The following is a 16900-nucleotide window of genomic DNA, read 5'->3' as shown; positions in this document are numbered from 1 at the left end:
TTCTTATAAAATACACACTGTTTAACTTGACTATAAACTATTTCAGTGGAAATTCTATAAAAAAAAATGATTCCTTAAAAATTGTTCAGTAATTCTTAAATTTTAAAAACCATTTTTTTCCTTCTGAGAATCTGCACGGTTGTCAACAACTTGTTGGAGCGATAATAGATTTGAGACAGGTGGGGGTGGTTGAGGTGGTATATAAACTCGGTAAAACTACCCCAAAAACATCACTCCTTCGGCAACATCCACGGACAACACCTGCCAAAAATCTTCAGACACGAATCAAGTAAGTAACATTTTCCATATATTTCTCAATATTATGAATTTTAACAATTAATTCTTCATTCCAGAATGGCAGTTAAATTCATCTTCGCATTTGCCTTCTTTTTCCTTGCTTTAACTAAAGCTAGCCCTGTTTACACACCTGAAAGTAAACCTGATGCATCATCTACAACGGCTGTTTACGTTCCTCATGCAACATTTCCCGAATCCAACACTTATCCTGAAAACAGTTACGATGGATATTTGGTACCAGTTGAAAACTACGAAGAGCCAGGATTCTTAGAGACTTTTGTACCAAAAACTAAGGTAAGTAATATCATTATATTTTAAACATGAACGATATTCTAAATATTTATTTTTTATATCTAGATGGCAACTAATATAGCTGTTGGACTCATTACTAAAATCGCCTTCTACACCATGGGCGCATTTGCTATTTTATCTACTCTTGCAATCGGCTTCAGCATCCTGTGCTCTTTCACTTCAGTCTGCTTTAATTTCCAAATGTGGTGGGCTGGATTTGGGAGATCCAATGAAATGCTTTCTTGGGACAACCTAAACGCTGCTGAAGATGCCGTACAACATGCCATAACCAAGTTCAAGAGACTCTAAAGAGCTGTTACTTCTGACTACTAATGACTTGTATTACTGAAACTTGTACGAAATTGTAAATGTGTAAATGTCTAATTGATGATGATGATATTAATAAAGAACAGAATCTAACAAATTTTCTTTGGTTTATTTATTTATAATATTTGTATATTTTCTTAAATCTGAATAACGTATTCAAGTAATATTTAGTAATTGTATTATCAAGCATGCCAATTACAGCTGTTAATACCAAACAACATTACAAACTGTAATATGAGTAGATTTTAAGATTTCTATCTAACAAACATTTATAGCTCATAAAAACATTCTCTTCTCGTTGTATTTCATTATACTACAATCAAGTAATCAAAGTACAAACATCAACATTAGTTTACCAATAGATTTTCATCTTCAAACACACAATGTGTAATTGTTGCTATGGAAATGTTTATGCAAGTTTAGCTACTCACAATTTCTAATAGTTGTTATGGAAATGTTCATAAGTTACTTTAGATACTAAAGTTTCAACAATTCAATAAAGAAGGACTATGAAGTGAACTAAAGAATCTTATTACTCTGTTTTTTTTAAATATTTCTGATATGTGCTAATTAAATAGATGAATTATTTGTATGAATGTTTCTGGCTAAATGAGCTTAAGCTCACATGTACGCCACCCTTTCATAACAAATACCATTGTATCTGCATTTTACACTAAATAAAGCATTTTTAAAATTGAATTTGAATTGTATGAATGTAAAATTAAATATCAAAAATGCAATACGTAATAATAATCGTAACCAAACAAGCAAATTACAACTAAGAAAACTCTAAATACAGCCAAAACTACATTTTAATAGAAATTTTATCAATCACAGTTTTCTTTTCATGAGCTTTTGAAATAGAGCGAAAATTCTCATAGCGAGAGTAATTTATTCCGCCAATATTCACACACTAAAATAGACACTGTTTAACTTGACTATAAACTATTTCAATGGAAATTCTGTAAAAAAAATGATTCTTTAAAAATTGTTCAGTAATTCTTAAATTTTAAAAACCATTTTGTTCTTTCTAGGAGTTGGCATGTTTGACAGCAACCTATTGAAACTGTAATAAGATTGGAACAAGTGGGGATGGTTCAGGTGGTATATAAACTCGGCAAAACTACCCCAAAAACATCATTCCTTCAGCAACATCCACGGACAACACCTGCTAAAAATCTTCAGACACAAATCAAGTAAGTAACATTTTCCAAATATTTCTCAATTTTCTGAATTTTAACAATTAATTCTTCATTACAGAATGGCAGCTAAATTCATCTTCGCATTTGCCTTCCTTTTCCTTGCTTTAACTAAAGCTAGCCCTGTTTACACACCTGAAAGTAAACCTGATGAGGCATCATCTACAACGGCTGTTTACGTTCCTCATGCAACCTTTCCCAAATCCGACACTTATCCTGAAAACAGTTACGATGGATATTTGGTACCAGTTGAAAACTATGAAGAGCCAGGATTCTTAGAGACTTTTGTACCAAAAACTAAGGTAAGCAATATCATTATATTTTAAATAAGAACGATATTCTAAATATTTATTTTTTCTATCTAGATGGCAACTAATATAGCTCTTGGACTCATTACTAAAATTGCCTTCTACTCCATGGGTGCATTTGCTACATTATCTACTCTTGCCATCGGCTTCAGCATCCTCTGCACGTTCACTTCAGTTTGCTTTAATTTCCAAATGTGGTGGGCCGGATTTGGGAGATCCAATGGTATGAGATCTTTGCTTTCTTCGGACAACCTCGACGCCGCAGAAGATGCCGTAAATAAGGCCTTAACTAAATTTAAAAGATTCCAAAGAGCTGTTACTTCTGACTACTAATTATATTGTTTTGAAATGTATATGAAACTTATACAAAATTGTAAATCTTTAAATTTATTTGTATTAATAAATAATATAATATAACGAATTTTACTTGAATATTTAATATATAAAAATAATCTGTCTGATTTCAATAAAATAATTTAAAAAAAAAAGTATTTCTAAAAAACAGTTTTTGACAAAAATTTGCCGTCGAAATTATCGTATTTCAAAATATAATAAATATTTCTAGAGAAATTGTATAAATGATCTGATTAGTAATCTAATCAATTGTATATTTGAAAACATATGTTTTCTATTCTCAAAAAAAATGGTGTATTCTAAGTACAAATGAGTACACCAAATGAGTACAAGCTTTAATAGTTTATTGACCAAACATCAATACAAAAGAAAAAAAGTAAATTCTATACATAAATAAATTCTAACATAAAATAAAAAATAAAAAATATTAATAGGCTGGCCTAATACTCCTATTATTTCGCGTTTTGCCATTACTTTAATACTAAGCATTCTATCTATAAATAATCTATAGTCTAGTTTTGATAATTATGCGAATTATGACTAGTCTAACTAAATAAAAATACGTGGGCTTTTCTACTAGTGCTGAAATTTAAACTATCAAATTTGAAACAATTAATCACTCTAAAAAAATACTCTATTGTAATTATAACTATAAACTCTTTCATTAAAGCCAAATGTAGAGGCTTTAGAAATTGCCTATTGCTATATTTGTACCTGTAGCTGCTTTATTAAATGAATAAGCTATAATACAGTAACAATTACTTTTGACATTTCCAAATATTTGATATTTTAAAAGTTTTCCGGCAATTCTTAGATTTTGAAAACCATTTTTGCCTTCTAAGAATCTGCACATCTCTTAACAACCTGGTGGTAAGATTATAAGTTAACAACAGATGGGGATGGTTTAGCTTTTACAATCTCCGGTACATACACTCAGTGCAACTACCCACGACAAGAGCACAACTTCAGAAATATTCAGAAGCAACTCTCGCTGAAAAAAATATTTATAAATCATTCAAGTAAGTAACTTTTATATCAATATTTAACAAATCGTAACTATAATGATTTACTTTCAGAATGCTATCTAGATTTATCTTTGCCCTTGCTTTATTTTTATTCTTGTCAATTTTTGATTACATTTACATTCACAAGGCATCATCTCCAACAGACGTTTACATTCCTAGATACAACTGTGTGCTCTTTTACTATTTTACGCTTGAATTTCCAATGGCGGTCGAGCGAATTTGGGAGATCTAATGAAATGAGATCATTAAATCTGTAAAGTTACATTTATTAATAAATAATGTAATATAACGAATTGTCTTTAGTTTATTACTTATTTGAATATAGAAAAATATTGTACCTGATTTTAATATTATATATTGGGATAATATATATATCGATATAGACAAAAAAACATTTTTTTCATTTACAACAATAAAACATAAAAAAATATAATTACTGCAATTGACTATTAATCATTTAATAAAAAAAATATTAATAAAAAACAGTTTTTGACATTAAGTAACAAAATATTTCAAAGCAACGTGTATTCTGATATTTATATTTTTGACATTAACTCACCAATTTTATGTTTGTAAACACTCATTTATAGCACCGTCTTCGCCTTACTCATGAATAAAGCATGTTAATACAATAAGTACACTTTTTTTTATATCATAGTATATTTAATTATAATATTATTCCTGCGAACATTAATTAAATATAATGGCGGTAGATATTTGTTTTTTGGTAAACTTCTCAATGGAAGTTTTTACCATTTTATTCTTCTGCAATTTGTTGGTTGGTTGTCGTCTTGTAGTATATTGATGCTCTGCGATTCCACTATTCCCTTTGTCTGTATATCTGCTGCTATTCTTAACAATGTCATTGTCCATCGACTTAGTCGTAGGTCCATATGCTGAACCTCATTCATTTCACTGTCCATCTGTGATGAACGAAGGCTCTATTGTTACAAGCACGGAGAAGGCTCACAAAAGGGCCTGCCTTGGTCAGAATTCTGACCGGCGCCCACGAAATCGATGGTAGGGCGACTTAACCATTCGGCTATTAGTCGCTCATATACTCTAATTAAAGACAAATATACAAGCTTTAATACGCGTATATTCGAAGTTCTGTAGTTGTTACAATTTTGTTAAATTTAAAAATCTTCCGAAAATATAAATCCGCTATATAAATAATATATAGTCTAATTAAAGCTAATTCAAATCCATAGCTAATGTCATTTGATTGTAATAATTAGTCAATAATAAAAATATAATATTCTTGTTTCATTTTTTTAAGACAACAAATCATGCTAATTATGATTATTCTAACTAAATCAAAATACCCGGGTTTTATTGTAAGGTGTTTTGTCGATTTTTCAGAAATTATCGTTTAGTTTTAATAAACTGTCAAATTAGAAAACAAAAGACAGATTAAAAAAGTAATGTTTTCCAATTATTTGAAGTATCTGTAGTCATAGAATACAGTGAAACCTCGATTATCGAGGACTAAGCATAACAAGTAATTCGCATAACGAACAAAACTAATTGTAACAGAAATGACTCGCCTAACGAGCCACGTTTCGCATAACAAGTGACGATGAGAAAAGAAGTCTCGGATTATGTGTGAAAAGAGAATTAAAAAAATTGGGTGTGTATCATAAATAATAAACTAATTGTTTCGTTTTTTTTATTTTCTTTGCATTAACATACAAAATGTTTTTTCAATATTTTTTTGAAAAATATATCATGGAAATCGTAATTTACATTAATTTAAATCGGAAAAATTGTTTCGCTTGACGAGTAAGATTCTGGAACGAATTATGCACGTTCCACCGTACTTTAAATAAATGACAATTTAGAGACTTTAATAATCGCGTAATTTAAGATTTCCATTTTATCTGATTTATTTTGCATGAATAAACTATAATAAATTCACATATACATTTACATATTTTGACATTGCAAATTAGGGGATTATTAAATATTTTATAACATAAATATGACATATAGTATTAATTATATTGTAAATACTAAGAGTTTGATTATTTAACGGTTTTTAACAATTCTTACATTTTGAAAACCATTTTGTCCTGCTTAGAATCTGCACGTTTACCTCATAATAAATTTGGAGATGGTATATTCTAGACCAATAATATTACTCCTTCAGCAACATTCACAATTCAGCAACATTCAACAATTATCCATGATTTATGACCCACAGAGTCATGCCGTCCTTAACGTGTTAAAGTTTATAATTGACGAAACATATTTGAGGCTCTACACAGTCAGGTGCGTGCATTATACATAATTTATGACCCACCGGTGGGTCATGCCGTCGTCAACGTGTTAACATATATTTTTTACATTAGGATCTTTGCTTGGCGAATAATAATATAGAATGTGAAGATAGTGCTTTTTTGTGTTTTAAAATATATTTTTCATATTTGTCAACACGAAATACACGCGTATTAAAGCCTTTAATTTTGGCTTTAATTAGTATATTAATAGCTACAATTAGCTTTCTTGATTATAATATAGTTAGTACTGTTATATATACTAACTATTTTAAGAAAATATGTCGAAATTATTATATAATTAAGGAACTATAGAATATTTGCTAAATTTTGTTATTTATTAATATAATAATCAATATTATGATCAATTTACACATTTTCAATATCATATAAGTTTTATAAAAATTTCAGGAACATAGGCGCTTAGTAATCAGAAGTAACAGCTCTTTGCAGTCTTTTGAACTTAGTTAATGCGTTTTGGACAGCGTCTTCAGCAGCGTTTAGGTTCTCTGAAGATAGCAATGATCGCATTCCATTAGATCTACCAAATCCGGCCCACCACATTTGGAAATTGAAGCAGACTGAAGTAAAAGAGCACAGGATGCTGAGGCCGATGGCAAGAACAGACAGAGATGCAAATGCGCCCATGGAATAGAAGGCAATTTTCGTAATGAGGCCAAGAGCTAAATGAGTGGCAATCTGGAGGAACAAAATGTAATTTAGAATATAGTTTATAATAAAAGAATATAATATTGCTTACCTTAGTTTTTGGTATGAAAGTCTCTAAGAATCCTGGTTCTTCGTAGTTTCCAGCTGGGACCAAATATCCATCGTAACTGTTTTCAGGATAAGTTTTGGAATCGGGAAATGTGGCATGAGGAACGTAAACACCCGTTGAAGATGATGCATCAGGTGAGTAAACAGGACTAGCTTTGGCTAATGAGAGTGAAACGAAGGCAAGGACGAAGATGAATTTAGCTGCCATTCTGGAATTAAATTATATAATAGTTAAATAATTGAAAAAAACTTGAAGAATGTTACTTACTTGATTTGTTTATGTTGGTTTTAGCAAGTGTTGCTTGTGAATGTTGCTGAGGATGTGATGTTTTTGGGGTGGTTTCAGAGAGTTTATATACCATCCATCCCCACCTATCTCAAACGGTTTATCATTCAAACAGGTTGGTTACTTTCTTAGAAGGAAAAATTGTGCTTAAAGTTAAAAAAAAATTGAAATTAGTTTAGGGATCAAATGCTTTGAATTTTCAATATAATTGTTCTTATAATCAATAATTATGTTAGGAAATATGTGTTTAAATAAAAAGGGATTACTGTATGCGCATATTAATGCATTTATATTTGGATTAAACTATTGATAATTACAATTAGCGACTTGATTATCCAGTAATACATGAAAATATGATATACTTAATACAAAACGTTTTAAATTCATGTATTCACAGATTTGTTATTATTATTTTATGGCTATAGTAATCTATTTTTTTCAAAATTCTTATTTCTCAAAAAAAAGTATTCGCGCTTTATCTTCTTAGGATAAGCAGACTATAATGTTGTTAGATTGTTTTGTCTAACCGTTAGAAGAAATTAGTCTTAGTAATAAGATTAAAGGAACAACTACAAAGCCTTAGTAATAAACATATTATTAGTTTATATAATAAAGCAAACACTTGAACCTAGTTTAACGAATATTAATAAATATCATAAGAAAAAACCCGTTGGATTGATTTATTTACAACTCTCAGACTCTACATCAGACAACATTCAATTGTAATCCGATTTTGAACCATAGGATATAACAAAGTTTTTAGGTATTTCACTGTAGTAAATTGTCAATTACAACTATGAGTTTCTAATTAAGGTCGATGTAGACTATAAAATTTGCGTACTGTGATAATTTCCATTTACATTCTAAATAGTTTATAAGATTAATATAAAACAATCATATTGCAAATTCTAAATATTTGATCTTTTAACAGTTTCTCGGCAACTCTCAGATTTCAAAAACCTTTTTTCCTTCTAAGAATCTGCATTGATGTCAAAAACCTATTATAAACTTGGGATAGGTGGGGATGGTTAAGAAACTCTGTGAAAATACCCTAACAACACTACTCCATCACAGCATCTACGAGTAACACGTGCTAAAAATCGCCATTACCAAATCAAGTAAGTAAGAATCTTCAAAGAAATCTTTATTAAAAGTTTTAACAATTATTGCTTCTTTCCAGAATGGCAGCTAAGTTCGTCTTCGCCTTGTTTTTCCTTGCTTTAACCAAAGCCAATCATGTTCATACAGCGGAATCTAAACCCGATGCATCATCTTCAACGGGTATTTACGTTCCTGATGCTACATTTCCCGAAACCAATACTTATCCTGCAGACAGATTTGATTACATGCATTTCGTCAGTATTGGAAATGATCCTGTAAAACCATTCTACTTGAAGTCTGTCATAACAAAATATAAGGTAAGCAATATTTTATTCTTTTAATATAAACCATATTCTAAATTACATTTTGTACCTCTAGAATTTAGCTCATTTTGCTCTTACTCTTATAATCGCTGTGCAAATTGGCTACTATATTTGCACCATCCGTCGCGTGGACGAAACTATGAACATTATTAATCGGTTTGAAATTCCAATTGCGATTAACATAATTTTGTGGATTGATTGGTTTGATATCTTTGGTATCTACTGATAACGTCATCTCCGCTGAAGAAGCCGTCCACAATGCCTTAACTAAGTTCAAAAGGCTTTTCTAACAGCTATTTCTGGCTACTAATTAGCTCTATTTGTCTAAATTTTAAATGTGTAAATTGGTCATTGATGATTGATATTAATAAACAATGGAATCAAATAAATTTTCTTTAATATATTACTAATTTGAACCTTAAATACACCTATCCCCGATTAACATGGTTTCCTGAAAAGAATGATAAAAATTCATAATTAATAAACAAAAAAATTATTTGTGCCGTTTTGATGTAAAAAATAGAAACATATAGAATCCGAAGAGATTTAATCCAAGATTAAGATTTATTTCAAATTTCATTGTTAGATCCTTCATTATTATTATATCCTTAAAAATATATTATTATTAATTATTTTATATATTTTATAGAATAGTTGTTCAACAATTATTTATTTTATTCTTAAATCGATACATTCACAGATGATTTTTCTATTAATATAATTACTTCAAATTCTTTCTCATTGGAATCATTGTCACAATCACAATTTTCAATATTATTTTATTAATTAAATATCTTAAAAAGTCTAAATAAAATAACGTCTAAAACGAGATATAGATGTATATAAAAATAATCTACTTGATTTTAGTAATTTATTTTTTTTTTCTAAAAAAAACAATTTTTGACATAAGGTTGTTCATGTCAAATCACAATTATGTGTCATTTCAAAATCTACGTCAATTTTGAAATTTGTAGAGAAATGTAAATTAGATCCGATCGTCAGATTTTAAGTATGAAAACAAGATTTTTGTATGGTAAAAAAAAGATGTTAATTTAACACGAGAGTATTCTAAATTATGAAGCTGTAACTATTTTGTTCTAATAAACAAATTTTAAAAATTATCCAAAAAAGCAGTTTTTTTTTCTAATATAAAGCCTACATTACAAACAGGGATACCAAAGCCGCTTGTATTTTTTTTTTCAAATCCCTGCTCAAGAAAAGGTCAGATGAATATTGCCAACTGTAAAAATATTACACACACACACAGATGCACATTGACACATACTGGTATTAATGATATTAATAAATAACGGAATCAAACCAATTTTCTTTACAATATTACTTACTTGAACCTTAAAAACATCTATCCCCGATTTAGATGGTTTACTAAAGAGAACGCGTATATTAAAATTGTAACTTTTTGAATGTAAAAGGATTTAAGTATCTTAAAAAAAAATTGATAAAAATTCATAATTAATAAACAAAGAAATTATTTGTGCGCAGATTTGATGTTTAAAGTAGAAACATTTATACTCCGAGGAGATTTTATCCGTTATTAACATTTCCTTCAGATTCCTTAATTATAAATTATTATAAATTATTTTATGTTTCTTAGAATGTGTTAAGCACATTGCAAGCACAATAAATACATTATTAGATCATATAGACCTCATCATATTGAGCCAAGCAGTGATTAATATCATATTGGATTCGTGATTAATTTTCTTCCCAATTCGAGCCATTCACATTGGTCCTTTCTGTAAATGCAACTGTTTCAAATTCTTCTTCATGGGAATCATTGTCACAATCACAATTTTCAACATTAATTTTTTAAACTGTGTAAAATCAAAAACGTGTAAATAAAATAACGTGTAAAACGAGAGACAGATGTATATAAAAATAATCTACTTCGATCGTTAGATTTTAAGTATGAAAACAAGATTTTTGTATGGTAAAAAAGCTGTTAAGTATATTAATTACAAATATGATACACTAATTAATGACTAATATACGAACTTTAACACGAGAGTACTCTAAATTATGAACTATTATATAACTATTTTGTTTGTAATAAACAAATTTTCAAAATTATCCAAAAAAGCAAATTTTTTTCTAATATTAAGCCTAAATTACAAACGGTAATACTCCAATTAAAGCCAAATAAATAACCTTTCTAGTGATAAAAAACAGATTTTGACAGCTGTCAAAATCTGTAATTGCGTTTTATCTTCTTACGACCAGTAATCATGCTATTTACAACTATTAAGATTATAATATTGCTACATTTTGGCTATTCAACTGTAAAATTCAAAAGAAAAACAGACACAAATTATTGTTTTCTACTTAAAACTATGAATTTTTTAGTTAAAACCAAATATACAAATATTCCCGTATTGTGAGATTTGTTGCTGTTGCTATTTTATAACTTGAATAATACAATTACAATTCTTTATGATATTCTAAATGTTTTGTAACATCAATATGAAATATAAGAACAATTATACTGCAAATTATAAACATTTGATCACTTAACAGTTTTTCGGCAATTGTTAGATTTCAAAAACCATTTCATCCTTCGAAGAACATGCATTGTCAACAACCTGTTACTTGCAAAGATCGAGACAGGTGGGGATGGTCGAGGTATATAAACTGGGTGCAACTACCCTAACAACATCACAACCTTAGACACATCCACAAGCAACACTTGCTAAAACGTCTCATAAACTAGTCAAGTAAGTAACAATTTTTGTACATATATATCTCTATTTTAAATTTTAACAATTATCGCTTCGTTTCAGAATGGCAGCTAAATTCATCTTCGTCTTTGCATTATTTTCACTTGCTTTAACCAAAGCTAATCCCGTTTATACACCTGAATCTAAACCCGATGCATCGTCTTCAACGGGTGTTTACGTTCCTCATGCCACATTTTTCGAATCCGACACTTATCCTGTAACTTATCCTGTAAATAGTTACGATGGATATTTGGTCCCAGCTGGAAATTACGTAGAACCTGGATTCTTGGAGACTTTCATACCAAAAACTAAGGTAAGCAATATTATATTCATTTAATATAAACTATATTCTAAATTACATTTTGTTCCTCTAGATTGCCACTCATTTAGCTCTTGGCCTCATCACGAAAATTGCCTTCTACTCCATGGGCGCATTTGCATCTCTGTCTGTTCTTGCCATCGGCCTCAGCATCCTGTGCTCTTTTACTTCAGTCTGCTTCAATTTCCAAATGTGGTGGGCCGGATTTGGAAGATTTCCATTGGATCTCACAAATCAGAGATCTTTGCTGTCTACTGATAACATCATCGCCGCTGAAGATGCCGTCCACAATGCCTTAACAAAGTTCAAAATGCTCCAAAGAGTTGTTACTTCTGATTACTAATAACCTCTATTACTGAAACTTGGACGAGATTGTAAATGTGTAAATTGATTATTTTTTAATAAACATACAAATATAACGAATTTTCTGTGTTTTATACTAATTTTGAAAATATTTGTGTAAGGGTAGGAAGACTTTGGTTGATCATAATTATGTCCAATAAAGATGTTTAAAACAATATTTTCTAACAATAATCTATTTGTTTTTACTGAATTAATAAGTAAAAACTATTTTTGAAAAACTATATTTGACATATAATTATTTATGTCAAATAACAATTGCAACTGTCATATTAATATCAACGTGTATTTTGAAATGTGTAAAAAAATGAATAAAAGATATGACCAATTAATCCAGTCTAGAAGTTTTATAATTGTAAATACGTTATTTTTGTATGCTGAGTTATCTTATTTCATTAAATTACTCTCTAAGAAAATATTATAATTAAAAATATGATTGGACTAATTAAATCCAAGCATTAAGTTTAAATATTCACCAAATTATATAGCTATAACATGTTTTCTGTAATAAACAAAATTCAAAAATTGCAGTGATTCGCAGTTTACCTAATTACTTTAACACTGCTAGTTACAAATTCATTATTTTCTAAATAAAGCCAAATATTTAAGTTTAACATGTGTATACTTTCATCTTTGTAGCTGTAATCAATTAGCTGTGCTATTCTGTCGAATTACAAGAAAATGTTTCAAAATAATAATCTAAGCATCTTTTTACGAAACAACTTTCTATGCTGTTTTGATCATGTTGTGCTATCATATTGAAAATATTTATGTAGATCATATTGATTTTACTCAACTAATCATTAAAAATTATTTATGTTCTCATAAATAGTACTATTTGATACATAGTCGTTTATGCAATAAAAATTATAACTGCCATTTGAAAATATCAAAAAAGCAGTAACTTCATGTTTTTTTGTATTATTCCATATATATACACTAATAACAAATACACTAATTAAATTTAAATATACAAATTTGTGGTTGTTGTAATTTTACTGCATATTGTTATACATTATATTTTTGTTGTAAAATTTGAAGAAAATTTGTTTTGATCATCCGAAAAAGTAGTATTTCGAGTTTTACCGAATTACTGTAACACTGCTTGTTATATTGTCTCGTCACTTGTGGGGATCGAACCCACGACTGCTTGTTATAGCTATAAATACATTAATTAAATGCAAACACTTTACTACAAGTTTATTTCCTTATTTGTAGGTATTGTCATTTACATATAATGAACTGCCAAATTATATAGTATCATCTCATTTTACTAAATAAATTAGACTAATTACTATTATAAATAATTTAATAAAAATTTAGAGATTTGTAGCTATCGCTGATTTATACCTTGAATAAGAAATAATGGAATTTTCACATTGTCAAAATAACATTACTTTTAAATTAATAAAATATTTAATAACATAAAAAAATTTATATTTCAATTTTATGTTATTATTTGATTTTGTAACATCATTTTTCATCATTGCTTGGATTTTAAAAACCATTTTTTCCTTCTGAGAATCTGCACGGTTGTCAACAACCTGTTGGAGCGATAATAGATTTGAGACAGGTGGGGGTGGTTGAGGTGGTATATAAACTCGGTAAAACTACCCCAGAAACATCACTCCTTCAGAAACATTCACGGACAACACCTGCTAAAAATCTTCAGACACGAATCAAGTAAGTAAAATTTTTCAAATATTTCTCAATTTTCTAAATTTTAACAATTAATTCTTCATTCCAGAATGGCAGTTAAATTCATCTTCGCATTTGCCTTCTTTTTCCTTGCTTTAACTAAAGCTAGCCCTGTTTACACACCTGAAAGTAAACCTGAGGCATCATCTACAACGGCTGTTTACGTTCCTCATGCAACATTTCCCGAATCCGACACTTATCCTGAAAACAGTTACGATGGATATTTGGTACCAGTTGAAAACTACGAAGAGCCAGGGTTCTTAGAGACTTTTGTACCCAAAACTAAGGTAAGCATTATCATTGTATTTTAAATATGAACGATATTCTAAATATTTATTTTTTCTATCTAGATGGCAACTAATATAGCTGTTGGACTCATTACTAAAATCGCCTTCTACACCATGGGTGCATTTGCTATTTTATCTACTCTTGCCATCGGCTTCAGCATCCTGTGCTCTTTCACTTCAGTCTGCTTTAATTTCCAAATGTGGTATGCTGGATTTGGGAGATCCAATGAAATGCTTTCTTGGGACAACCTAAACGCTGCTGAAGATGCCGTACATCATGCCATAACCAAGTTCAAGAGACTCCAAAGAGCTGTTACTTCTGATTACTAATGACTTGTATTACTGAAATTTGTACGAAATTGTAAATGTGTAAATGTATAATTGATGATGATGATATTAATAAAGAACAGAATTTAACAAATTTTCTTTGGTTTATTTTTTATAATATTTGTATATTTTCTTAAATCTGAATAAAGTATTCAAGTAATATTTAGTAATTGTATTATCAAGCATACCAATTACAGTTGTTAATACCAAACAACATTACAAACTGTAATATGAGTAGATTTTAAGATTTCTATCTAACAAACATTTAAAGCTCATAAAAACATTCTCTTCTCGTTGTATTTCATTATACTACAATCAAGTAGTCAAAGTACAAACTTCAACATTAGTTTACTAATAGAATTTTATCTTCAAACGCACAATGTGTAATTGTTGCTATGGAAATGTTTATGCAAGTTTAGCTACTCACAATTTTTAATAGTTGTTATGGAAATGTTCATAAGTTACTTTAATTACTAAAGTTTCAACAATTCAATAAAGAAGGACTGACTATGAAGAGAACTAAAGAATCTTATTACTCTGTTTTTTTTTTTAATATTTCTGATGTGTTAATTGAATAGATGAATTGTGTTAATTAAATAAATGAATGTAAAAATAAATATTAAGAATGCAATACGTAATAATAATCGTTACTAAAAATGCTAATTACAACTAAGAAAACTATAAATACAGCCAAAACTACATTCTAATAGAAATTTGTATCTATCACAATTTTCTTTTCACGAGCTTATGAAATAGAGCAAAAATTCTCATAGCGAGGGTAATTTATTCCGCCAATATTCCATACTTTTAGAACCGGATTTTAAAACAGTACACGAAGAGAAGAGACTTGATTTTCTGTAATATGTTTTTAGAATTTATTCATGTTATGCTGAATTAATGTTTGCATTGATTTTTTTAAACCGTTCAATAATGAGTCCGCACTGTTCGAAACCGCACTCTCTGAGATATTCCTGTACCAGCTGTATTTTTTGATTGCAAGGAAAGAAACGAACAAATAATAAATTTTGTAATAGAAAATATACAATAATTATAAACTTTGTAAAAGTTTGCATTGAATTAAACCGTTCTATAATGAATCCGCACTATTCGAAACCGCACTATCTGAGATATTTCTATACCACCTGTATTTTTTGTTTGTAAGAAAAGAAATGAACAAATAATAAATTTTGTAATAGGAAATATACAATAACTATAAAATATGATTTCTTTCAGTAAACCTTTGTAAAAGTTTGCATTGAAATAATTAAACCGTTCAATAATCAATCCGCACTGTTCGAAACAGCACTATCTGAGATATTTCTATACCACCTGTACTTTTTGTTTGTAAGAAAAGAAAACAAATGAACAAATAATTGATTTTGTAATAGTAAATATACAGTAACTATAAAATGTTATTTCTTTGAGTAAACCTTTGTAAAAGTTTGCATTAAAATTTGTAAACAGTTCTATAATGAATCCGGACTGTTCGAAGCCGCACTATCTGAGATATTGCTGTACCACCTGTATTTTATGTTTATAAGAAAAGAAACGAACAAGTAATAAATTTTGTAATAGGAAATATACAATAACTATAAAATGTGATTTCTTTGCGTAAATCTTTGTAAAAGTTTGCATTGAAATAATTAAACCGTTCTATAATGAATCCGCCCTATTCGAAACCGCACTATCTGAGATATTTCTATACCACCTGTATTTTTTATTTGTAAGAAAAGAAATGAACAAATAATAAATTTTGTAATAGGAAATATACAATAACTATAAAATATGATTTCTTTCAGTAAACCTTTGAAAAAGTTTGGATTGAAATTTGTAAATAGTTTTATAATAAATCCGGACTATTCGAAGCAGTACTATATGAGATATAGATATACCACCTGTATTTTTTGATTGTGAGAAAAGAAATGAACAGATAATAAATTTTGTAATAGGAAATATACAATAACTATAAAATGTGATTTCTTTGCGTAAATCTTTGTAAAAGTTTGCATTGAAATAATTAAACCGTTCTATAATGAATCCGCACTATTCGAAACCGCACTATCTGAGATATTTCTATACCACCTGTATTTTTTATTTGTAAGAAAAGAAATGAACAAATAATAAATTTTGTAATAGGAAATATACAATAACTATAAAATGTGATTTCTTTGAGTAAACCTTTTTAAAAGTTTGCATTGAAATTTGTAAACAGTTTTATAATGAATCCGGACTGTTCGAAGCCGCACTATCTAAGATATTGCTATACCACCTGTATTTTATGTTTATAAGAAAAGAAATGAACAAATAATAAAAATTGTAATACATTGGAATACAATACAATAACCATAAACTCTTCTTACATTTAGTAAACCTTTGTAAAAACGTTTTTTTTTTTCAAAGATGACTAAATTTAAAAGAATTTCCAATCCGCACATCCGAGAAGTGGCAGGTTACATTTTCGGCACCTGATCCTACTTTTCCGCCTTCCATTATTTTATTGTATACAGTGTTTTCGCTAAATCTACCCACAATCCTAACCTGTTAAAGTTAGGTACCTAAACGACCCTAAAAATAAACGTACATTCATTATTATATCTTATCGTACCTTAG

The 16900-nt window shown here is 28.9% G+C and overlaps 2 protein-coding genes across 2 annotated transcripts; both read left to right on the top strand.

Annotated features, from left to right (window-relative positions):
- The first annotated feature begins 211 nt into the window (after nt 1-211).
- On the top strand, nt 212-897 carry LOC108568985. Its single transcript, XM_017930342.1, has 3 exons — nt 212-289; nt 354-591; nt 655-897. Exons 2-3 carry the CDS (start codon nt 355-357, stop codon nt 895-897), a joined length of 480 nt encoding a protein of 159 aa, XP_017785831.1. The 5' UTR covers nt 212-289; nt 354.
- Nucleotides 898-2007: 1110 nt separating this feature from the next.
- LOC108568984 lies at nt 2008-2755 on the top strand. The gene is made up of 3 exons (XM_017930341.1): nt 2008-2111; nt 2176-2416; nt 2480-2755. The coding sequence occupies exons 1-3, from the start codon at nt 2008-2010 to the stop codon at nt 2753-2755; spliced, it is 621 nt and encodes a 206-aa protein (XP_017785830.1).
- Nucleotides 2756-16900: the final 14145 nt, after the last annotated feature.

Source organism: Nicrophorus vespilloides, unplaced genomic scaffold, assembly GCF_001412225.1.
Source record: "Nicrophorus vespilloides isolate i.1.1-1 unplaced genomic scaffold, Nicve_v1.0, whole genome shotgun sequence".
NCBI classification, from domain to species: Eukaryota; Metazoa; Arthropoda; class Insecta; order Coleoptera; family Silphidae; genus Nicrophorus; species Nicrophorus vespilloides.
Note: the sequence above shows the minus strand (reverse complement) of the source record. Positions and strands in the feature narration are given on the sequence as shown.